The following is a 26,058-nucleotide window of genomic DNA, read 5'->3' as shown; positions in this document are numbered from 1 at the left end:
GGGTGGGAACTAACAGCTGTGGGACAACAGAAGTTTGTTTACTCCTTTCACCATTCAGATTCTCAGAATAGCAACTGCCCTGGAAACAAAGCAGCGCTAACTTAATAGTACCTATGTAACAGCAAAAGTATGCCCAATGATCTTCAAATCTGACAGCTTCTTACCTTCTTGCCTTTTAAGATCTTTAGACCCATCCTTCAGACGCATCACAGGAATGTAAAACTATAGAATGAGAGTAGGTTTTAATCTCACAAACAATTTTAATTTCATGTGAATTGGTATCTAATTTGAGGGAAGGATTGAAAACCTAACACCTACTCAAAAATGTGTCTGCTTTGTGTGAGACTCTTTGCTGTTGTTGTGGGGACTTGTAAATGCTGTTAAAAATTGTTTGCATGCCTCTCCCTTCCCACAACTAATCCAGCCAATCCAAGTGAACATACTTCAGCAGTTTTGGTTGCTGCTGAGTAGTACAAAAGGGGCTAGGAGAGTGATGAGTAATGCATCCTGACCCCAGCATCCCGTACCCAACTTGTATGCAAAACTTAAATTTTGCGAAACCTTCCTTTCAATCTTTGGTGTTGGCTAAAGAGCTGCTCTTCAGCTGAGTGCCCCTGAGAGCAAGGTGTATGTAAAGGCATATTTGAGCAAAACCTCAAGTACCCTTATTTTCAGGGACTGGCTAATTTACATGCTAACATGTAGAGGTTGCAATTTTTTCTTCTCAACCTGAAAAGCTGTATGTATCTTTTCAAAACAATCCTTACTTTGTGGTGGGGTTTTTTTTGGTTTGTTGTTTTTTTTTTTTTTTAATTCATTTTACTTTTTATTATATTGTGGGTCTCTGGAATCTTTAGCTGCCTTGCATACAAATGTGGTTGACATATAACTGCTATACATGAAAGGTGGGAGGAAGGGGAAACACAGTGATCCTACACTTGGTGAGCAATACTAATAATACATGTATCCTATCTGATAATTTAACCATGTGATATGAGCTACCTCTTGTAGCATATAAAGACTCACCAAGGTTCACTGTCAACCTGCCTATTTTCCTTTTGAAACTAAAGAACAGTACATGAGGACTAGACTCTGCTTACAGAATTAAAATCAGCAAACCATACAAGAGACTGATATTGTTAGACTGAAAATATTAGCATAACTGATGATGATTTTTTTCAAGTACATGTAACTGAATAAGATAGATTAGGTGATGGAAATTGCCATAGTGAGTTTGGCATAATAAGGCTTAAAACAATGCTTGTTTCAAAATTTCAGTCTTGCAACCTCTTAGGTTGGAGAGAGTCTCCAGATGGTAACAGTGTTGCCAGAGGTTTACCTTCGCTAGTGTTACCTGTATGTATATGTTAACATTTACTGCACTTCACGAAAATCAGTTGAACTTCACTGTTGCTGTATGCAATCTAGTATTTTGTCTTTACCCTTTAATCTCTGGTATTGTAGAGGCCTTGAAAATACTTAATAGTTCTGGATTGAACCCATTTTTACTCTGTGACTTATCCCATACTCCTCTATGGACAGCATCAGATTTCATAAGAAAATGTAAAAGACTCTAGAAAGGTTATTTGCATAGCTCTGTTTGGTCTTACCCTTATACCTAGTAAGTAGAGATCACTTTAGACTTCAGAGCCTGAAAATCTGTAGCCTTTTGGTCATCCATGCCTATAAGAAGTTGGTTTGTGCTCTCTGTATGCTTAATTATTACCTCTCTACAGCTTTCAGCCACGTGAATACTTTACAGCATGGGGGTTTCACAGTCTAATAAGGTGTTATGTTGGAAACTATTTCATTGATTTTTTTTTTCCTGTTTCTTTGTTAATGTTCTCTTGTACTGTTGCTGCTGTCCTGTCTTCCTACTGTTTCTTAGGCTTGTATCATGCCTTTTTTTGTGTCCATTTCAGTCTTTTTAAGAAAAAGCTTTTCCAGATCTTGCTGTTTTAAGTATCTTCTCCTTAACTTCCTTTCAGTTAGATGACTGAGGAGGAGGTGGGTGTGTTGTATTGCTATCACTTGAGAAAGCAAGAGTTCACATATGATAGCAGACTGGAGTGCTTCTAGGAACCATAGTCAAATGTCTCTTTCCGTCCCCAGATCAAAGCTTTTTACAGAATGTATCTTCAGTTTGCAAGGACTAATAGACTCTTCTTGCCAGACAATATCAACTGGTCTGATATTTGCCTTAGTGTTGTGACAGCGATTAAACATACTGGAGACCAAAGACATGAAGATTTTCTGCTCTCTTGGAAACATCAAAAACTTTTTAATTAGATCCTCGATTTTCAGTTTTCTATATGTTCATGTGGAGAAAGGTGGAGTTCTCTGATATGAAGAAGTTGTTTCAGGAAGTTGCTTTAAATGAACAGATTGTACTAAAAGATAATCATTACTATTTCTAAATATTTTATATTAATAAATATGCTTTTAAAATATGTTCTTTGTTACTGTAATTGTCTAGCTTTCAGTAAACTAAGATCCTGACTCATGTCTGTATTATAGTATCTTATTCTGAGAGTGAAATTTTGCCTGATGCTGTCAGATCTATATTGCTCATTTTTTCTTACTGTTTGTCTATTTGGGGAAAATACTTTTTTATTGTAAAAAAAAAAAAAGCAATAATCTGTTTTCTGTGTTTTCTGATTCAGTTTCACGATATCCAAACAGCAGTGCTCTTGAGATACTCTTTTATTTAGAATGTACTGCACCAGAAATGTTGATAAGATACAGATTTGTTTACTCAATCTCTTGACTATTAATTTATGAAGATCTGCTTATTTTGCTATTAATTTTTTGAAAAATTTCATCACAGCTTATTTCAACAGCAATAAAGGAACAAAATTTTGTTCATAAAGATATGAGCTTAAAAAGGTCAAATGCTTTATTCATAAATCGCTTTGTTTCTTGGGAATAATTCATTCAGTGTTTTTTTGGTATAAATGAATTGGAGAAGACAGCCTTCCTTGGCTTTAGAAATTACTGCATTGACAGCTAAGTTTTGAAAAGAAAAATTTCTCCTCTGTTCTCCCTCCAAACAAAGTGTTTTAATAAACGAAGTTATTGTCTACTGGCTTTATTGGACATGTGGTCAGTTGTCATGTTCCTCTGACCAACTGAACAAAGTTTGAACTTCTGTCTAATTGTTCCCTGCTGTTAGGCTACCCTGTCATGATCAAGGCCTCAGCAGGTGGTGGTGGGAAAGGCATGAGAATCGCTTGGGATGATGAAGAGACCAGGTGAGATGCTGTCGAAAAGCTTGCCTTGATGAATGCTGCAGTTACCAAAGTCCCATTAAGCCACTGTGAGCTGACAGTTGAGCAGATATGAAATGTTAGACACAGAAATTAGATATTATTTGGTTTTCTCCCTTTCACATAGTGAGTGATGTACTTCAGAAGTTTGCATGTGCCTATTTCAAATTAATTCTTGCATGAACCTTACAAAACATGATCCATTAATTTGAGTAAAAAACCAACACTTACAACTGCCTTTAGTCCAGTGTGAGACTGTAAATTTAGAGTGTAAATAACATTTTGCTGTATGCCTTTCAGAATGCTTATTTTATTAATTGTCTCTCTTAGGGAGAATATTTATTGACCGTGATTTGCAAACATTAATGCATGCCATTAGTTCTGTTGAAGCTGATGAGACTGATAATTTATGTGTGGAAACACATACAGTGTTACCAGAATGTGCTCTAATAAATTGTGTACTTCTGTGTTTAAAATATTTGCCTCAGTGAACTACTGTACTTTTATCTGTTTTGAAACAACATTTGTTTAAACACACAGACATTTTTTTGTCTCTTAGTGGTTGTCTGAATCCTGAACAGTTCGTGATGCTTTTTGTTGATTCAAAGTTTTACAATCCATTCTCAACTCTACATGCCACTGATCTTTCAGAAAAATGTATTTTCTGATATTTTTGAAGACTTGTGACAAGAAGCCTGTTTGATCCAAAATAACCTGACTGTTTTCCTTTCCACACAGAGCAGTACATGTGCTGGAATTAACTCAAAATACAACTGAAATTTTAATTACTTTAATTTAGTCACCTGCAAGATTTCCCTGCCGCTTTTCTGTCCCCTATTAAATTTGTTTGCCAAAACCTAAAAACTGGATAAAAGAACAATGAATGTCTAGCAGGTAAATTTTAGATTTAAAGAAAACACAGTGGGCTTATTTGTACCTTGTTACCTCTAGTCCATTTGTATTCAAATGTAAATAGGAAAAGAAGGTTTTTATTCATTAGAATGAAAATCTAGAATAACCTGCTTTCTTACAAGGATGCTTCCTTCCTACTGCTTTAGAATCCAAAGTTGTTACCTTGATCTTATTCAGGCAGCAATTGCATCTGTTGGAGTTGAAAGGAAGGCATTAGTTTCTTGTTTTGTTCAGAAAGGAACAAAAGAGCTTGATTAAAGTAACTGTTTTAAAATGGATCTAAAATCATCATTGCCAGTTTGTCTTGGAGAAAAGTTGTGGTTACTGTTTAGAAAGTCCCCTGGTAAAGCTGATTGGTATTAATAGAAACTGGCTAGGGATATTTTGAATATCACTAAATTAATTGAGTGATATTACTTTGACGCCATCCTATTTAATGATGATAATTTGAGTTGCTTACCTTGTTTGTGGAAAGCCTTTGAATCACAGAATATCCTGAATTGGAAGGGACCCACAAAGATCATTGAGTTCAACTCCATTCTGAAGTATCATTCAGCTCATTATTTACCAGTGATGTTCTTATAATAATTCTCTTGGTTACCTATGCAAACCTTGTGTTTATAATCTTATATTAGTCTCTAAAAGACTATTCTAATATTCTAATATTATAATATTACATTATAAAGAGAATGCTAAGAGAAGGAACACTTAGATAGTCACAGATCAACACTGTTTACTGAGCTCGTATCATGAAGAAATGCTTATGGGTAGGCAAAATTAAGTTGACAAAATATTTGTTGCAGGAAGATAAAAGTGAGATTTAAAAGAACTTGAAGACAAATGGATTTACTTTGGATTTAAATATGAAGTAGAACATTTGGGTTTATCTTCCAGTCTGTGTTGACAAAATATCTGTGAGGTTGTAAAAGATGCGTTGTACATGTCCATTAGTTGTGTTATGGAATTAAGATTGTTCCTTTTTATATGTCTGAAGAGGAACATCTGACTGTTTGGAGGTGACTGAACTTTTACTGACAAAATAACGTATCTGATAGTTTTAATATTGCATAAAAAGTTGGTGGTCTCACGTATAGTCTTGCTGCATCCAGATCCATGTAATCCCATAAATAAACCAATTTTCAGCTATGGGCAGACTCTGAAAAGCCAATATCTGAATGGTCTTCTGCATTTCAGAGTTCATTGATGCAAGGTGAGTGTGAAGAACTGTTGGTACTATTTTGATCTGTAAACTTGTTTTGGCTTTGTCTCATGGGATTAATTTAAAATACTATTTGAAAACAAAAAGCCTTTATATAGAAATATACAATACCCTGAGTTGAAAGGGACCCACAAGGATCATTGAGTCCAACTCCTGTCCCTGCACATGACAACCCCAAGAAACATACTGTGTGTCTGGAAGTGTTGTCCAAACGCTTCTTGAACTGACAGGCTTGGTGCTGTGACTACTTCCCTGGGGAGCCTGCTCCAGTACCTAACCCCACTCCAGGTGAAAAACCTTTTCCTTGTTTGAAACATACTTTTGGATTTTCAGGATAGTTGAAAATCTTTCTTGTTTCAACTGGTTATGTGTGCTACAAGAAGGCTTAAATGTATGTGTGGCATGACATGGAAATAGCCACTGGAAGTGGAAAAGATGGATGTGACCAACTTCATTGCTACTGTTACAGAATTATTCACTGTGGCAACTTACTGGTGCTTCATCTTTCACATCCCTTAAATATGCCAAGTGATGACAATTGTTTTAGATCCTCTATAATTATTATATTATTACAACAATAGCTAAAATTTGTTAACTTTCAACTAATATTTCTAATAGAAATACTGGGATAATTTTGCCACTGTTAGAATAATTTATTTATTTATTTATTTTTAAATAGCCCTTCAGATGCATGTGACTGTGAAGGCTGTGGTGTTGCCCCCTGCCTCTGGGTAGGGCTGCTGTTTTTCTTTTTACTTTTAGATCTGAATCCCTCCTGACTCTCCCTTCTATTGCTTTTTTCAAAATTTTGGTAAAGTTTTAAAGTGGAATTTTGTGTATAGTTCAAGCCACTGACCCACATCTGAAATTAAAATAACCCTATGTTCACTCTAATGTAATCCCTAGCTAGTTGTCTTGGTTTGGAGAAATATAATTTAGCATGGCCTCTCTTCACATAATAAATACCCACTTAAAATTATATTGAAAATGAAGTGCAGATTTCTGGAAAGGAGTTCATGTTTAGTTCAGGTTGGTAGGTTCTTCATAGCCTCAAAGTTCTGTTGTGGACTGTATCTAAAAGTAATTCTCTCTTAGTGTAGTTGATCATCCCAGCTCTGGTCTTGTATATGAAGAGCCTCTCTGCTTGCATCCCAGAGAGCCTGATCCAAAAGTGCTTTCCAAACATAGGCAACGTGAAGTTAATGATGAAATACAACGAAACATGAGTAGGGTATGTGTCTGAATATCTAGACATTTTCTGTATCATTCCTTCTTTGTCTGTGGAGAATCTGAAGGCTTCTTGCTTTTATAGAATATCCTGAGTTTGAAGAGACCCACAAGGATCGAGTCCAATTCCTGACCCTGCACAGGACCATCCCTAAGAGTCACACCATGTGCCTGAGAGTATTATCCAAACACTTCCTGAACTCTGTCAGGCTTGGTGCTGTGACCACTTCCCTGGATAGCCTGTTCCAGTGCCCAACCACCCTCTGGGTGAAGAACCTTTTCCTGATATCCAACCGAAACCTCCCCTGACACAACTTCAGGCCATTCCGTTATGTCCTGTCAGTGGTCATCACAGAGAAGAGATCAGTACCTGCCTCTCCTCTTCCCCTCATGAGGAAGTTGTAACTGCAATGAGGTCTCCCCTCAGTCTACTCCAGGCTCAACAGACCAAGTACCCTGAACCACTCCTCATACGGCTTCCCCTCCAGGCCCTTCACCGTCTTCATTGCCCTCCTTTGGACTCTAGTACAACAATGCTCTTATGGCTTGTAACAATTTAGCTAACTTAATGGCTTCAAGTGATCTGCTGGCATCTCTGAAAAGGAATTAATTTCAGGACTCTATTGTCTTCAAAGAACAGATTGAAATTTTGTGGCAGAGGTTGTGATGGATCTTCGCACATAAAGATGCTTACTGGCATTGTCAGTTCAGTGTTGGAGGTCATCATACAAAAGCTATTGGCCCATGCCTTAAACTCTGTGGATTTGCAGGTAGAAATTAGTTTCTCTAGCTAGCAGCTTCAGCTGCAAACATGATACCCTATAAGTTGATTTGCTTAAAGAAGAATTTACCCCCTTTGTCAGCTTGAGCAGGTGAACTGCTAAAAATTTGTGCTGCGGTATTACCTTTACTGGCCTCTTCCTTGATCCAGACCTTCCAGCTCTTACCTTCTTGCCCTTTCCGAAGAAGAGTTCCATATATTTGACCTGCCCTTTCTTACTGCTTGTTTTAATAATTGGGTAGGCCATTCATTGCAGCACTGCAGTTGTGTGACCATGCTAACTATTCTCAGAATGATGCAGTTCTGTCTGCATGCCAGCTCTGGCTCCTCTTTCCTTTATCATGTACCTTTATGTACAGCTGCTTGAGGTGGACATCTTTTTTTTTTTTTTTCTTCCCCCCTCTCCACCATTGTTGCCTGCCTGAGGAGAGGCAGTAGTGTTCCCTGCTTGCCTTAGACATAGGCTATGGTGGCTTTTCATCCCCCCATGTTCCAAGCTCAACCGAATTGGGAAACTTCTAGCAGAAAATAATGGAAGCACTTGAAAGCAGCAAATCTGCATATAGGGGAAAAAAAAAAAGAAACTTGTCACTGAAAGTTAATGAGAACTTAAGAAAAACCTGAAGTCAACCCTCCTGTCTAAACTACCACCAGCTCCTCCATATGAGAAACCACCAAAATGTCTCCTCCCAAAGTCCCCTGGCTGCTGCTGTTTCTATGTTGCTTGCATACCAGCTCAACTGGTGTGCCTGTAGCATGGGGTGCCTGGGAGTGCCTGACGGACAACCTGCGCTCCTCATTCTCTGCCCCTTGGTTTAGTGCAGGTGGCTGCACTGGAAGACTGAATATGACCATGGTAGTAGGTGGGTAGTGTTTGAAGTGTGGGTCTGCACAGAGCCCCTGCTCAGCAGTCCTCTGACCAGAGTTCCTCTTTACTTTGTCATAGTGTAGAGGAATCAGTCTTCCTATGGGTGAGGCACATCAGCCTGAATGACTGTGTCTTGTCAAATATCAGGGCTTGATTAGGCTGCAGACGGCATGTTGCTTGTACGGTAAACTGTACCTGGGCTTAGACAGGGACATTAAGCTCATGTTTCCCTGTCCCAAGTTCCCATGCCCTTCTTTCCTGGGGTTAGCATGGGCAGGAAAGTTTTGGACATGATTGCACGTATTGCCACGGTTGTACTGCATCTTCCTTGCAGAGGGGCTCTTAAGACAAATTCTTTTCTAGCCTTAATGGCTGGGTATGTATTTATTTATTTTTAATATTCATAAAGAGATTCAGAACCATCTCCATTTGATTAGTATGGTCTCTAAGGAAAGTGAAGTGTACTTATATTAATTTTTATCACTGGATAAATGCAACTGCACAGTTTTGTAAGATACAAACAAGGTCAGAATACCTGAGATATTTGTTCCTGTTATAAATAGTTCAAAAACATTTACAGATGTATGGATTAGATAATTAGGCACCTGCATTTTTTAACAAGTATTGCAGTTTAGGTTTTCTAATTAGCACATACTTCAGTAAAAGAAAAAGTCAGTTGTGAATAATTATGTATAAAACTATGTGACACCAGAATATTTACAAAACAAAATGGTGCCTTTGATATAGGAGTTAAAATAGCTGTAAATCTATTTCAGTAAGAAATACTGTGTGTGGTTGTTTGTTACAGCACTTTGGTTTTTTGGACAGATCAGGTAGTGTACAGAATCACAAATTTTGATGTCTCTTTTTCTCTTTTTTAAGTAATTCAATATATTGAAGTTAAATATGAATTTAGGAAAGTTGTACATTGAGTATACTCTCTCAAAATTATAGCATGTATTATTCCACAATTTTGAAAGAAGGTGAAGATATACTTTTAAATATACAAATTTTTCTACTGTAAATTTACCTGTTTTGTGATTCTGTTGTCTGGGTTTTGTTTGTGGAATTCAACTAGATTCAAGAGATAGAAAGCATGGAAACTTCTACTCAGTTGTCTTGTAGTTCTTATTCTGGGCCCAAATGTCAGGAAAGCTGTATTTCCACAGAAATTTAGACCAATCCTACCATATATATCAACATAAATGGGACTGATGTGCTAGAGCCTGTACAAAATTTCAGTGAAGCCTTTGGGTCCCTGCATTATGTTCTGTTTCACCCTGAGAAAGCTTTCCATGAAGTTGTTTTTCAGGTTATGACCCAAGGAGTATTCTTTAGGCCATTAAAAAAAGGAAGTTAATAAATGCAATATCTTGCAATCTTTATTTGTTTGAGTAACTAGATATGTAAAAGAGAAAACAGAGGGAAGCATGTGGAATGTTCCACGTAACATACAGTTACACCTTAATGCAGGGAAAAACTTGTAGTACAGGTGGTACGCTCTGTAAAGTGACATATTGCATCTTTAGGTTGTGTGTTCCGTGGTAGGATTTTCAATGTCTGAAATATCATGTTTGCAGTTCTTTAATGCGCACCTAACCTCTGCTGTTCTTGAGTATTAAGAGGGCTGTATGCTTTAAGTAATGGCGAGCTTCACCTTCTGGATTACAAGTACTTCGTAATTACTGCATCTTAAAATTCTTTGTTGGCATTTTCTTCTGCTAAAGTAATAGAAAATGAATATGAATAATTGTTGTAAATGCTCAGACTTTTTAAGCACATTGAAATTTTCTGCGCTTTCAGAATGTTTTGGTTTGGGTTTGTTGTTTTGGGGTTTTTTTGTCTTTGTAAGAAAAACCAGTAAAAAAGGATAGTCATTACAGAATTAAGTGCAAATGGTAAAACTTGGTTTTTGGATGTGTGTATTCACTGATGAAGGCAACCGGATGACTGAAATGAATAAGTGTTCATTCTTGTATACTTCAGAAGCTGATACTTTTTAAATACAGATTATTCTTTTTGGTTTTGTTATTTAAGGGAAGGTTTTAGGTTTTCATCTCAAGAAGCTGCTTCAAGTTTTGGTGATGATCGCTTGCTGATAGAAAAGTTCATTGATAACCCTCGTCACATAGAAATCCAGGTTTGTACTATTATTATTATTACTACTATTAATTATTGTATATTTATTTAATAAGGTTTGAACTCATAAATGAATCAAAGTTCAAAACATTTCAAACACTCTACTAAAAAAGGCCTAGAGTCTTGTGTTTTCCGGTGTCTTGGGTCATTGCTCAAACTACATGGCTATCATGCACAATACAGCCTTCCTGTTTTTATTCTCTAGCCTTTCTGTAGCAGGAAGACTGTGAACTGTGTTCAGTTTGTTGGGGCAGAAAAAAAAGTTATAGGCATCTGTCCTGAGGGATGGAGCTTGAACTCTGGATCCTATTAGAGGGCTGGAGCGCAGCAGAGGATGTAAGAGTTCAAACACTGCCATTCTTAACATTTTTCTTGCAAGGTCTAGGTGGTTTTGTCAGTATTTTGGATTCTGTTCCGAAGTATCTAATGCTCCCTGGGAACTCAGGAGGATTTGTGTCCCATTTTTGGTCAGTTTGTGGTTCAAAATCAGTTGTATTCTCTTTAACTTCTGGATTGTGACCATTTATGTATTTTATTGAATTTAGTGTTAAGTCAGATATGCTAATGCAGAACAAAGTTGTTTCTTTCAGACACTTGATAACAAAATTATGATTTCAAAATTTGTAATGTGTTTTATCTTATGTAGGCAACTAAATTTTTGTGTTCGTCATTAGCCTTGAGATAATAAGAAATCTATATGAGGCATTTTTGTTTCCTCAATAGAAACTTCACTTGTTACATAGAAATTTCATTTATTTTTATCCAAAATATAAACCCTTTCTATGTTGTTGAGACATGTTTGGTTTTTTTTTTTTAACAGTGAGAGCCTGAAGTAGCTCAATAACTGAGTGAAACAGCAGTAAATTTGATAGTGTGGAATGATTTGTAAGAGAGAAATATTTAACATTTTTTACTCTGCCAGATATGTGCCCTCAGACTGATACTTCCTATATTTTTATTTATTTTATGTACACAGGCTAACTTACTGCATTTCATAGAATTGTAGAATACTTTGGGTAGGAAGGGATGTTTTAAAGGTCATCTAGTCTAAACCCCATGCCATGGGAAGGGACATCTTCAACTAGATCAGGTTGCTCAGAGCTTTGTCCAACCTGACCTTCAATGTGTCCAAGGATGGAGTATCCACCATCTCTCTGGGCGACCTGTTCCAGTGTTTCACCACTCCCATAGTAAAAAAAAAAAAATCTCTTCCTTATGTGTAGTCTAAATCTACTGTAGTTTAAAGCCATTTCCCCTTGTCCTGTCACTATGGGCTTGGATAAAAGTTTGTCTCTTATCAGCACCCAGTAAGTACTGAAAAGCTGCAATTGGGTCTCTCCAGAGCCTTCTCTTCTCCAGGCTGAACAACCCCAATTCTCTCAGCCTTTCCTCAGAGGAGAGGTGTTCAGTCCCTATAATAATTTCTGTGTCCCTCCTCTGGACCTGTTCCAAGAGATCAGTGTCTTTCCTGAACTGAGGACTCCAGAGCTGGATATAGTACTCCAGGTGGGATCTTACCAGAGAGGAGTAGAGGGGGAGAAGTGAAGAAGAAACATTGAAATAAAGAAATAATCTGTAAACAGCAAAATGAAGAAACAGTAAAAATGAAATTTAAACCCCACCTTATTCTCTTTTGAAAGGTCATGGAAAGGTATATAGTGAACTCTAAATTTCAGCATTTATCTTAGTTACAAAAGAGGTCAAATTGCTAGAACATCTTTCTGTATTCTCTTACTATGGCTAGTAGTATTTATATACCTATGTCTTATTTTTTCTCTCTTTTTTTGTGTATGCCAATCACTACACTTTAAAGATCTGTTTCCTTCAGGGCTTGCAGATTTGGGAGCTTCAGCAGATTCCTACTGCTTCTTCAATGAATTAAGTTAGATGGGATTGATTCCTCTATACTTCCATGAGTTGGGGGCAGATTTTACATTGTCTTGATTCCTTTGGGTTTAAAAAGTTACCTCAAAAAATATGGTAGTACTGTATTTAAGAACTGTTAAATAATTTCACTTAGAGTAAACAAAATGTCTTTGCTATTAATAATTTATAGTTGTGTTTTATAATAAGTGTACAGTGAATGTTGTTTTCCTTACACAAACACTTTGATGGTACCTTTTAACAATATCATAGCATATCATTTTAACTTCATGTTCTAATCAGCTTTAGGACGTTGACCTTGGTTCATTTTCAAACTGCTGAATATACAAACAATTTGAGACCAGATGCCAAATATTTATTACTTTAGCAGTAACTTTTAAATAGAACATTTTTTTAGCATTCTCATATTTCTCCAAAGCATTGGTACTTAAAATTGTTAAATAAGGAGTTTCCTGTGTCTAGCTATAAAACAATCACTTTGTAAAACATGAGAAAAACCGAAAACAATTAACAGGAAAATAGAGTCCAAATAGACTTTATGCTTGAACTGATTTGAAGTTTGTTCTCCTGAAGTATCTGATAAAAAGGACCTGAGTTTAAAGTAAGAGTACGTGGACTGTCTATTACTTGGCTAAATAGCAATCCTACAACTGGAAAGAGAATCTAGCTGAATCATGTAGGAGAGGTTCTGCTACATAATATTGAATTATTTTGGCATATAGATGTATGTAGCATATACTAATGTCATAATCATCTAAGCCCACAAAACAGGAAATTTTGTTTTAGAAATACTTAGGTATGTAAAAAACCCCTGTAGCTGTGACATGCATTTTTAATAAGATGTGTACTGGAATCTCATGTCACCTCAGAGATGATGATTTCAGTATTTTGCAAGTATCTTCTGAAAGACAGTTGTTGTATGATTAGTTTCTGATAAGAAAAACAGTGGTCCCAGAATGAAAGTAAAGGGTTAATGCTACATGTTTTTGGCTTATTCTATTTATAATTATCTTCTCATTGTAAAGGTTCATGCATGTCTCTTTGAGCCATATTAACTAATAATTGAAAAACATTTATTTAAGATCCAGGTTGCTGAAATGTAGTAGAATATGAGAAATGTCCTGAAGTGAAAGAAAATATTTAGTACTTGGATTGAGAACTTTTATCTTCTTCAGAAAAATGCAGAGAGAGGAGAGAAGCACAGGAACTCATTTTTATTGAAATATTCTGGGACTCCTTTGATTGTTTTGGTGAAGCTGAATTCTGTGGAAAGATGTAGGCTTTCTAACAGTGAAACAGAAGTGCTCAGAGGGAATCATGCTACTTACAGGACAGTGATTTTTTCCATTTAGTCCCATCTGTGTGCTGTAGGTGTAATATTTTAATATTAAAAAAAAAAAAACCACAAAAAACCAGCCAAAAAATCTTAGTATCTCCCTGTTGAGTTTCTGTAGAGCTCCACTCATCTGGCATCTGGATTGGATGTGTGAAGACTTAGGTAGGAAGTACCTGGGTATTTCTTTTTTCCATTTTTTTTTTTTTTTTTTTAATCTTTGTACTGAGTCCCCTGTTAGGGAATCGAGCAGTTGGTTGGAGCCACCCTGATGCTGCTGCTGCTAAACCTCCCCCTGCACAGGGAAGAAGAGGGATCTGGGATATGCTGTAACTTAGGAAACTCTGAAGTTGTCAATCATCTAGACAACTTTGAAGGGGCTTTTTTTTTCACTAGACAGCTCCATAAACATATGGGAGCACAACAGAATTTCTGAGGAAAAAAAATACGTCTGATCCTATGATGCGCAAAGCACCCTGGATCTGATGCTGCGCAGCACACGTGAGTTGTCTTCATGAGTTCACTGCCTCATTTTCAGTCACATCTACCCAAATTATTCGTGCCTCAGCAACCGTTGGTGTCATAGATGCAAGAATTCATCTTACCTAGTGCCATATTCACTCTGGTGCTAAAAGGAATAATAAATAATACAGATTCGTTGTCACAAATGTGAGTAGATATGGTTGAGTTCACACAGTTTGAGGAAGATTGTCTCCTTGTTTTATCTTGTTGGTTTTCAGTGTAGAACTGCACTAGTAAAGAATGAAGCATGAATATTGGCATGGGTTCCCACAGATTGGAGCAGCAAGATAGATGAGAAAAAAATGGGTTAGAGGGAAAATTTTATAAGGAAGAAAGGGAACAGATGTGGTCTGTGATGAAAGAAATTGTTCTAAGAGTAAGTGTAGAGTATAACATCATAAGAAGTCTACTTGAATCCTCAAATCCAGTATCTGAATATTGGAAATGGCTGCACCATACCGTCAATTTCATAGAGGTACAGAGTTCCTTTTCTTACTTCTCCCTCTAGTTTGAAATTGCGGAATCAGTTGGGAGTTCTGCTCTGCTGAACTTGTGTTTTTTTTTTTCTAGTGTGTAATTTAGGTTGTTGGATCTAGATACTTGATTCTGCATTCTCTCTTCCATGAACTGAAGCTGCAGCTTCAACTGTAGTTGATACCTGATTTATAAAAAAATTCCTCAAAACTTCTGCTTTAGTTTCCATTGAAAGTACTAAGGAAGTTGCAAATTTTCCCCTCCTTAATAAAAGATAGCAAAGTTTCTGAAGATTTTTTTCTTCTTCATTAAAGACAGGGCACTGTGGTTCACCTACTAAGAAAGCTGCGTTAGCTGTTCTTTCTGAAAACTCTTCTGTGTAATTCAGGAGCAAAATTTGGCATCCTTGGAGATTTTTCTCTTCTTTGTTGACACAAGATTTTGCCTGACAATATGGTTTTGTGTAATTTCATAATGCAGTACAAACTTAAAATGCTTCTAAATGTAGTTTTAATCTTAATTCAGTCTTTTGTAATAAGCTCCCAAAAATTCAGATATCGTATTTTGAAGTGAGTGGGTTTTTGCCAGTACAAACTCTATACAGAGGCTTTAGAATAGTCCTGTTCAGAATTTGAAGGAGTGTTCTATTAGTAGTTCATATACAATTAATTTTCTACATGACCTTTTTTTCCCAATCTCTATTTTAGATTGGAAGAAACTGAACAAATAAATTCTACATAATAATATGAAGTCAAAGGACCATACATGTGCACATCTTTATTAATAGCAGTGTGTTATTGTTTCAGATTTTGGCAGATAAGCATGGTAATGCCTTGTGGTTGAATGAAAGAGAATGCTCCATTCAAAGGAGAAACCAGAAAGTTGTGGAGGAAGCACCAAGGTATGAATGCTAGATTATTGATGCAGCTTCATCGTAATTGGAAGTACTTTTGGAAAGCTGGTGATTCTATTTACTGTACAAATGCAAGCAAATTTTATTCTTTTAAAAACCCACAAAGAAAATAAATGTTTGTCATAGTCATTTGACTGTAATACAGTTTTGATGTTGTTCTTGAGGGTGTTTCGACAATTTTATACAATGTCTTTCAAGAAAGCAGGTGTTGTGTAGTTCATTTTTTTTCATGATCTTGTATAAAATGGATATAGGTCTTATCAAATATATGTGATATGAAATGGCTTAGTTTATCTGAGATTTTTCTTTGTTCACTTTTGGATATAAAAGTAAAATAAAATATGGAATAAGTATGAATTTTACTACAGATACAGATATTTGACTGTGTTAGAGTAATTGTGAGAGACCCACATAATTCTGTATGTTTCTATTTAAAATGAAATGATTGAGTACCATTTGTGGTAGTGAACTAGAGATGTATGTGTCCAGTAACTCAAAAGTGCTAAATGATCTTAATCTCTCTGGTTTCATGTGAAGCTGAAATACGTTGCTGCTGTGCAAGGTATGGTCTTGCTTAGTTTTCTGTTGCATGGCATTCACTGGAGAGTAAGTGTATAAAATGGGCAGCAGGAACTTCTGATTTCAGAAAGCCAGACATGGGTATATCACTGCCTGTGGGAATTCCCAGTGTAATATTTTCCCCAGCCAGGTGGGTTTGATGTATTTTTTTTTTTTTTTATAGCACAGCACTGTGATGCAACAGTTTGGGATGTGAGGAAAAGCACATCATCCAAATGGTGTTTATTTAGAGGCAGTTTATTAGTTAATGTTGGATCATAACTACAGGACTTACACTGCTGGACCTAGATTTCAAATTAAAAAACAAAGTTTAAAGATAGAAACCCACTAATAAATGCTTCTTGGTCATGCTTGTGGATTTCTTGGAAGGCTTATGCTGCTTCTGTGTCAAGATCTTACCATGTTTTTGTGATAAGTGAATACTTCAGGTCCCACTATGATGTGCATGTACACATACATATACCTAAGCACTTAAAAGAGGAGTGTCTTTTGCTTCACAAGTATATGTAAGGCGATGCCTGTCACTGCTGCCTGCTCGTTCTCCATACCTGTGGTCAATTAAAGAGGGATGATATGTCTTTCTCTCGTCGGCCAACTGTGATCAGTGTGTTTCTTTCATCAGGAATATCAGCCTTTTAACTTTCTTGGGCTTCTCTGTTGGAGTTACCAGTAAGTTTTCTCATCCCCTCTTATAACTCTACAAAAGAGTTTGGGCAAGTCAATAGCTTCCAAAATTTGGTGTGAAAACTCTTCCTTCTTGTTGTTGAATACTTTAGACTCTGCCAGACTTTGGTTGGCAGCTTTGGAAGTCTTACTTGCCTTATAGCCCCTTGCAGTTGGCTGCAGAATCCATTTATTTTTGAAGGGTTACAAGACTTGCAGGGCACTGACTTCTGTGAGACACCGTAGAAACACTAAAGGCTCAAGTTAACCCTTCCTGTGAATGCTGTACTGTTTCAATTAGTCTGATTGATTAATGGCTCTCTTCTTATATAGCTGAATGGAGGAAATATTCTGTCCTTCTTTTTTTCCTATTCTAAATAGTAGCTGCCATTAGGTTTTTTTTTTTTTTTTTTCTTTCATGAAGCCCAGGAGATAGGAATGCTATGGGCTAAAATGTTTTTTCCTTTGTATGACCTCAGGACTTTTTTGATTTACTCTATTCCTATGACGGCATTTTCCTAAGTGTCTAATTTTAGAGACTGAGGGCCTTTTGGCTTTGAGAGTAAGATATAATTTTTTTAAAAGCTAAATCTGTTGAACTTGTCCTTATGTGGGATCATTTTGTCTTTGAATCTTCAGTTTTCTTAGGGAAATTCAGTCTTTTGTTAAAAACAAACAAAAAACCCTCTTTCTTATGAAGAGGGAAACACCTTTGGTTCACACACAGATGGGGTTACAGTATTCAAGGGATCCATCCAGGGGTCTATGGTGGTCAATCCCACAGAGTCACTTAGGAGACCAACAAACTTTTCTTATACCCTTTTAACATTGGTCATTTGTCCTCCTCTGTTCTGGGAAGCACATTTAATAAGACACATCCAATCATCACTAGTTTATTTTGTGCTGGGCAAAATTAGTGATGCACAAAGCTTCCAGTTGATGTACTGTAAATTCTTTGCTTCTGGTTTTACACACTTTTGGATATGCTGTTGTCTTCTCATTTCGCCACAGAGGCTGACATTTAAAGAGATGAGTAACATTAGTCTTTTGTTCCTTAGTTCAGTTTTTGTTCCTCTGCCGCCCAAAGCTCCTCAATGTTCATTTTTAGAGACAGTTGCTGTGAGACTGTACTTTGGCGAGAAAAAAATGTAAGAATGTGGCTGTATTTTCCTGTTTGCTAGAGTGATTAATAAGAGGTTGTTTCCTGTGGGGAGAAACAAGGCCTATAAGCTTATCAGAAAATCCACTGATTCCTTAGGATCAATCACAAGTAAATGCACAAGAGTATTAACTGACGTCCTATTCAATAACTGGAGGAGTAACTCAAAGGAGCTCTCTAAAACTTCATTTTGTTGAGAGCACGTGTCTAACTATTTCTGAACCTGTTAGAATCCTCTTAAAGCCTTTTAAATTTGCCTCACCACTTGGGTGCAGGAATGTTCATCTGTTCAGAGGCACTTGGCTATCTGCACTATTTGATGCCCAAAATTAAGATTTTTGGAATGTTATTATGGATAAATACCACACAAAGGCTCTTCAACTCACCATGATCATCCGCTCCTGTCCTTTGCTGTAGTAGTAGAAGACATTAAATGGTTGATCCTTCATGGAATACAACTTAGAATCATAGGGTTGTTGAGTTCAACCATAAATGTAACACTGCCAAGTCCATCACTAAACCAAGAACCTAAGCACAACATTTACATGTCTTCTAAGTACGTTCAGGGATGGTGACTTCACCACTTTCCTGGGCAGCCTGTTCCAAGGCTTGACATTCAGTTCTGTGAAGAAAATTTTCCTAGTGGCCAACTTAAACCTCCCCTGGTACAACCTGAGGCCATATCCTCTTGTCCTGTCACTTGTCGCCTGGGAGAAGAGGCCGACCCCTGTCTTGCTCCAATCTCCTTTCAGGTGGTTGTAGACAGTGATAAGGTCTCCCCTGAGCCTCCTTTTGTCCAGACTAAACAACCCCAGGTCCTTCAGCTGCTCCTCATGAGATTGTGCTCCAGACCCTTCACCGATTTCATTGTCCTTCTCTGGATATGCTCCAACACCTTGGTGTCCTCCTTCAATTGAGAGGGCCAAAACTGAACACAAGATTTGAAGTATGATCTATAACCATCATATGTCAAAATGCTGAGCTTCAGGATGCTGTGTTAAACCTTCTCTCTACGTTTTCAGGCCTACCTTGGACAAGGAATGATGGAACAGTGCCCTGCCACTGCACTCTGTACTAGCGTGCAAGATCCCTATTAGCATCCACAGTGAGCAAGTCCTTAGAAATTGCTAGCTATCTGCTTACTTTTCTTCTTTGTCTCTACTTTTCTGCATTGATTCCATGTCCTTGAGGTTAAACCTTAGCACCCAAGATTTTCAGAATAAGGTTTTAGAATGGTCTCTTAACAATTTCGCAAAATTTCAAAGTTTAGTCTCAGGCACAAAATAATTAATCTATTATGCTTTTTTTTTTTTTTTTTTTAATCCTAGCTGCATACATTCAGAGTTAGGGTTGCCTTATCTATCCTAGATGATAATTTTGTGGTATCTTTTTTAATTAAAAGATGTTCAGAGAACTAAAATGTTTGTTTGTATTTCTACCTGTGACAGAAATGTCTAAAATTTTTGTGATCTTCTTTGCATGCACTGTTGTTAAGTTTCTCTCAGGAATTTTTTTGTCCTTGGAAGATGCATAAGCAGTGACTTTCCCTTTCTCCAAGCACTAAACTCTGAAAGATCTCAATATGATGTCAAGTATGTCAGGATCAGATTCCAAATTAATAACCAAAGTGCTGCTTGAAACCACTGACAATTTGAATGAACATATGTAGGCAGGAACTTAGCAGAAGGGTGCATTGTTGAATTGGACTCTATCTACAAGTTCTCCTTAGAGTTGTACAGCATGTATGTGTATCAGACTCTACATTTCCTATCACTTTGTCTAGAAATCCTTGAAGGATTTTGGGTTAAGAGAAACACGAACCTGTTCTGTTTGTGACTGTGTACATGATTCGTAGGTGTGCATTGTTTAGATGTGGGGGCAAAGCTGTGTTCTCAAATGCTTTTTTAGCATATTTATGCCCATGAGGTTCATCTCTCTGGCTGCAGAAACAATCTCATAACAAATTGTATTACCCTTGATCAACTTTACAGTAGCTTAATGAAGTTCTTATGAGTAAAGTGTAAGGTCTTATCTTATTTTTCTTTTTGATACTTTTATCTTGTGAATCTTTATTTTGTGAATCTTTCAGTGCTGCCATAGGAGCTGTCAAAGGAAAAAGAGGTGTATGTGTGAGCAAAAGATTTGAAGTCAGGTTTAAAATGCTGTTTTCAAGTGGTACCTAATTAGATTTGACAAGTTATTTTGATTGTAAAAGGGACATTGTTATAAAAGGGAGAAACAATGTATATGAAAGGTAAGGCAGCAGAGGGGAATATGAAGACTTTGGTTAATTAACCAAACTGATGGCAGGGATGATCCAGTCATTTTTAAGAGCATAAAGCCTAACTGTGTGGCAGAGATCAAGTTTAGCAATGTCACAGCTATGTTCCATTCTTTGGTTACAGCAGGAGCTGAACAGTGAGATCTCAGACCTGCATTTAACAAGTATAGGGAAGACACCACTGTAATAAAGGGGAGTAACTGTCTTTAATCTATATGAGAAGTAATAATGGTTATTCTAGAAAGAGAGTATGAAGCTGATATTGAGAAGGTTCTGTTCTTCATAAGCCACTCATTGACCTTTCATGATCAAAGCCCTGCAGGAACCCCACACTGAATTATAAATTGTTGATTTTGGGTTGTATTATACTCTTACTGAATCAAAATAAGAAATATTATGAAACTCTTACTAGTGTCTATTCTTGATAGGTACAACGTGGTTTTGACATCTTCTGATCTTCCTTTTCATCTGATGTAGGATCTGGTAGCTTTCTCGGAATGAGTCTTGACTTCCTTTTCCTGTTGGTCCCATTGTTTGCCAAGAAAGAAATTTTTTCCTAAGTTATGGAAATACCTGCCTTACAGTCCATCAGAATCTGCTTGTGTGGGCACTGGAGGGATGGAGTGAAATAGCACTTTTCCAATAAAGAAAAGGATTCCACTGTCTCCTCGTTTGCTCACGTCTTGTGTCCTATCAAATATGGTTTGTTGTGGCAGACATCTCTAGCTTGTCTGTGAGTTCAGGTCTCAGTGAAAAACGCCATAGTAAGTACTGAAAGATAAGTTCTGACCCAGCACTTGGCTTCTGTCTGAATGCAGTCCTTGGTCCCAGATGGAGCTTCACTGGCTTTGGGGCCACTTCAGAGAGGTGGAGGTTCCTGATTGCTTTTTTACAGAATTAGGGCTCACTGTTGAAGCCATCTCAAGAAATATGTAATATTTGGCATTTTAGTTTTAAACAGTAACTTAGAAGTAAGGTAGAAGTAACTTTCTATTCCCTTGCAAAAGTACTTTTAAAATTATAGCTGACTTATGTGCCTAATGTAAGTCGAAACAGAAAAATGATGAGTGTATTTGTAATCTTTTATAAGATTAGCAGCTACACATTGTCCTTCATTGAAGATCAGTGTATCAGGTTGAGGGGCAACCAGTTTCACAGTTTTAATGGAATGCCACAGAAATATATCTAGCTCTAATAACTAGAGGAGAGTACAGAGAAGAGTAAGGAGAATGTGTATTTTCCAGAGTCTGAATTCACTGGACCAGTGGAAGTGGCATGGTGCTCTCCTAGAATGAGAAAGCTTGACATTTGGACAGTGTTCAGTCCTCCCAAGGTAATAGATGAGCTGCTCTTTGGGTGCCCTTGAGTGTGTCCAGGATTTGTGGAAAAGAAGGAATTGCAATCAACACGGATAACTAATCTTCAGCTTACAGGAAAAGTTGAAAGAGTAAATAGAGGATATGAAGGTTCAAGTCATGATAGTGTTGATGGTGTTCAAGTTGAATATTATGAATGCTCATATATTCTTTATTGCAACCAATAAGAAGCCTGAATAAATACTTCATTAATTTCCAAAACTTCTTTATTGCATAGAATATCAATTAAATGGACACATTGTTTTAATTCATACTCAGAAAAATTCCTCTTAGGCCTCCTGTCTTTTGGTTTTTTGGCATTTATATTTCCACTGGATGGATTTTTTAGTTACAGGTTTTTTGCAAATAGATATGCCTTCTAAAATAGCATGGATTTGTATGTATTTTTTTTCATTTAATTTACATTATTATAGATCTCACTGTTCTAAGAGTTGCCTTCTGTTATTTTACATTGTAGCGAATGTGGTTATTTATCCTGAATTTCCTGTACATTAGAAGTAATTGTAAAGCATGCAGTGTATCTACTTAGGGGTAATACAAATGTAAAGACAGATATTTGACAGTCTTAACATGTTTTCATAACTCAAACAATGATGCTGTCCTTTTTTGACCATAGTTTAAGCAGAAGATGAAATGATTGAATAATAATTATTTTTTTTAACTAAAGAAAGGCATTATTTCTGTATTGTAGCACTTTTCTAGACCCTGAAACTCGAAGAGCAATGGGAGAACAAGCAGTAGCTCTTGCCAAAGCAGTAAAGTATTCCTCTGCTGGAACAGTAGAATTCCTTGTGGACTCCAGTAAGAATTTCTACTTCTTGGAAATGAATACTAGACTTCAGGTAAGAAAAACAACTCTTCAGATTCAGAAAAGTGTTATTTAAATAAACAGGCCATAACCTCCTCCCATACTTAGGGGTCTGCTCCTGCAAAGACTTAAACATAAGTATCTTGATGCACTTCCCACTGAACTTAAAAGATGTGCCCACTCAAATAAGGTTACCTATACAAGACTTTGCAGCAGTGAGCCCTTGCACAGCACTCAAGTAAGTGTTCAGAGCTTTTGCTCTTTGTTACACTTGACCTAAAGACCTTGCGAGAGGTCATTGTTAAGTGCTACTGTGGGTTCACAGTGAGTGGTTAGCCACTGTGCTCTGAGACTTCTCTCCACTGGTCCCTGAAGTTTCTTTCTTATTTTTATACTTTGATGATCACTTGCTGAGTTTCTGTAGGAGGGTGATTAAAACTGTATGTGTATATCAGCAATAAAAACACTAGCAATCTGCATGTGATTGAAATTGTGACTGGAATACAATTGTGTAAGAAACATGCTGACATGGTGTAGGATTTTTGTAACAACTCATGTAGTCAGTAGTAGCTATTGTAATGTACACTGCAAGTGAAGGAGTAAGCAGTGCTTTATGGAAAACCCCTTCTACCTCTTATTTGACTCTTGTGATGCACTTGTGGTCATAGGGAAGAAAACTGGCACATTCCATTGTCTTTATCCTCCTTTTCTCACTTTAAATAACACCCAAAAAGACTGAAATATGGAACCAAGCAACAGTTTGATTAGCATCTCATTCTATTTTAGCTACATTAGGGCCATGTCCTGCCTGTTGCTTGTTCACATGGGCAGTGATTGAGTGTAAAGAGATTCTCATAATTCTGATATCTTTGCATGACTTTGTATAATAATTGGGTAAATTTATGCTCTGATTTAAGAAGTTGGAGAGAATTTGGGGGTTGCAATCTTCTGTGCCAGGGGAAGATTGCTGGTAAAATTTTTACTGCTTTGCAGGACAGCAATGTTTTTGGAATTAGCTATGACAGTCATTTCACATGACTATAGCTAGGCGTTATCAGATCTACTAGAGAGGGTGATGTTTAATGGCAATGTAGAGTTTATTAAAATATTAAGACGAATTCTATCTCTTTGGTCATATTCTTTACACTTTTCCTAGTCTTGTCATTTTTGAGCCAATGTTTTTTAGTAACTCCATGGTCTTGTTTACACAGAAGAAAATTAATTTATAGTTTTCTGCATAACTCACTAGAACTTCAAGACCATTTCCTTCCTGTAGTGTATTATTGTCCGTTAGTTTCGAAGTGGAACTAGTGATGGAATATCCTTGGTCTCCTTTTTGCAATTTGTTTTTAAGATGTTATCTTTGCTGGTTTTGTGGTGTCTTCCCTCTGCAATGGCCAGTGGTCCCAAACCTCTAACTTGCTTAATTGTAGATGTCTCCACATATGTAGTAAGAAAGCTTTCACGATTTCATCTTTAAAGACTCCTTTTGAAATGTAACCTAAGCAGTTTGGCAGTCCCCTATAATAGCAAATTTATTCTTTCAAACTCTTAAAGAAATTTACTAATCTTAAATTAGACTACTTGTTTAGATATTCTGTAATTCCTCTATCCTGACTGTGCATTGTCTATAATTAGCATTTCAACTTGAGTCTGGAGAGTAGTAATTTTCTGATTCTCCTCCCCCCCCCCCTCCCCCCCAGTCTTACCTGATTGATCTGTCTCTTCTCCCAGGTCTCAGGCTTTACTTTCTGTTCAGCTAAGTTACACTGCTAACATCATACTTGCTCCCTTCTATTAAGAACCAAACATAGAAAGTCTCATGAAGCTTGTCCAGATTTAACTTCAGAACCAGGATAGTGTCTGGATGTCCCTGTATTGATTTAGTCTTTATTTTCCTTTTGCATCTCCTGTGATCAGTGGCTAACAGACTGACTTGCCTTGTTCTTGCTGAGCACTACACAGCTGGAAGAACTTTCTAAAAAGATGGGTGTCTGATCCATAAATGCTGCTCTTAAGATCTTTGTCAGTGTGCATTAGACATAACTACCTGTCAGCATCATCAGAATATGTCTAACTAAATTATGCGATTTTCTGTCTGTTTTAATGTTTCAGCAATCTCTGATCAGATCACTGTAGAATTTTTACTTGAGATACATACTTCAAAATATACTTGCTAACTAATCTGTGGCCAGTACTTTGCATTGCCTGCTGATTTCTCCCCTCTCTCCCTTTGGTGTATCTGTCAGATGCCTTTCAGTGTTTTGGTAAATTATTTTGCAGTAACCAAGAGTTGTACTGTTACTTGGCTGTCTTTTTGGGAACTCTTTGGGAATATACCTTTTCTGTTATATGGTAGTGCAAAAAAAGGCATAAATAGCACTTTGCATGAAGTTTATATTTTATTTAATTTTTGTTTTAAGTGTTGTTGCAATACTATACGAGATTGAAAAACGAAAAAATTGGTGAATCAGCTCCATTGTGTCTCTTGTATGCTACACAAATTTGTTACAGATGTTTTACTCCCTCTAAGTGATTCAGCTAGAAAGACTTATTCTTCGCTGTTGGCAATGTTCTTTTTATTGGTTCTGCTTTTCTGTCATCTTTCAGATGCTAGCTGATAAGTACGAGATGTGGGATTGGATAATGGCATAGCAAAACTAGTTATTCTTTCTTTTCGTAAGAGAGCACAGGGATGTCTGCCCTAGCAGCTCCCAGAGAACTTCTCTATGCTGTCATTTAGGGCACTTTTAGAGTGGTTTTCAGGCAGAAAACCACTGTTCACTGTTAAAATTGAGGCAGACCAGATATTGAATATATGATTTTTTTTATAGCTGCTCACACTGTGGTGTGTTTTGTTGTCCATTTGTCATCAGCCTAATCAAGGGCAGTCATAGTCCAAAACAACTAAATGAGCTTTGCGATAAATAAACATTTTCTGACCCCTTAGATTGATAGCCTTTCTAGCTTCCAAATTCTTTTCATCAAGTTACTATCAGAAGTGCTGACTTTCACTAGAAAAATTTCTTCTGCTCTTTACTGGAAGGTTAGAGATGTTACTCTTGGAATTTATAGGAAGAGAGTGTATGGTCTGTACTTAAAGGATATCTGTTAATACATGTGTGTATGGTGTGGCTAAGCTTCCTGCATGTGAATCAGTTTGTGAAAGCAAAGGGAAAATATCCCATATTCTGGATGTTTGTAGTACCTTGAAAAGAGAAACATCCCTTGTTAGCTAAAGAATAATTGAAAAAACGTACAGTGAGTGGTGTGACGAGAGTACTTACAGTTTGGATGTTTGTGTCTCAGGTCTGTTCCCAACTTTCTGCCTCCCTCATGAGTTGTGCAGTTTAAATAACAAGTGAGTACTCCCTTCCTCCTCAAAACGTGTCTGAATTTCCTTAATGTAATTGAAAAGATCATTTGCGTAGACTGGAGTTGAGAAATATGGTAATTTGAGTAGCAGTGTGTTTTCTCTTCATGTGACAGTTTGAATATTTTTGTAATAACTTTTTAGGGAATAAAAATTAATTTTGCAGAATAGTCTGACATGTTTGTAAGAGACTTATTGAAAGCAAATGGCATATCTATGTTTTTAATTTAGTTAGTTATTGTGAGAGTATATATTTTATGTAAATGTTTTTAAGTTCTTTT

At 36.8% G+C, this 26,058-nt stretch overlaps 1 protein-coding gene across 1 annotated transcript in view; it reads left to right on the top strand.

Annotated features, from left to right (window-relative positions):
- The window catches only part of PCCA (propionyl-CoA carboxylase subunit alpha), a 277,386-nt gene that overhangs the window by 84,539 nt on the left and 166,789 nt on the right, over nt 1-26,058 (top strand). The window contains exons 9-12 of the mRNA XM_032677799.1: nt 3,173-3,251; nt 10,311-10,413; nt 15,432-15,526; nt 22,288-22,438. Of these exons, the coding sequence (XP_032533690.1) occupies nt 3,173-3,251; nt 10,311-10,413; nt 15,432-15,526; nt 22,288-22,438 (428 nt within the window). The remainder of the gene's footprint in view (nt 1-3,172; nt 3,252-10,310; nt 10,414-15,431; nt 15,527-22,287; nt 22,439-26,058) is intronic.

Source organism: Chiroxiphia lanceolata, chromosome 2 (assembly GCF_009829145.1).
Source record: "Chiroxiphia lanceolata isolate bChiLan1 chromosome 2, bChiLan1.pri, whole genome shotgun sequence".
NCBI lineage: Eukaryota > Metazoa > Chordata > Aves > Passeriformes > Pipridae > Chiroxiphia > Chiroxiphia lanceolata.
Note: the sequence above shows the minus strand (reverse complement) of the source record. Positions and strands in the feature narration are given on the sequence as shown.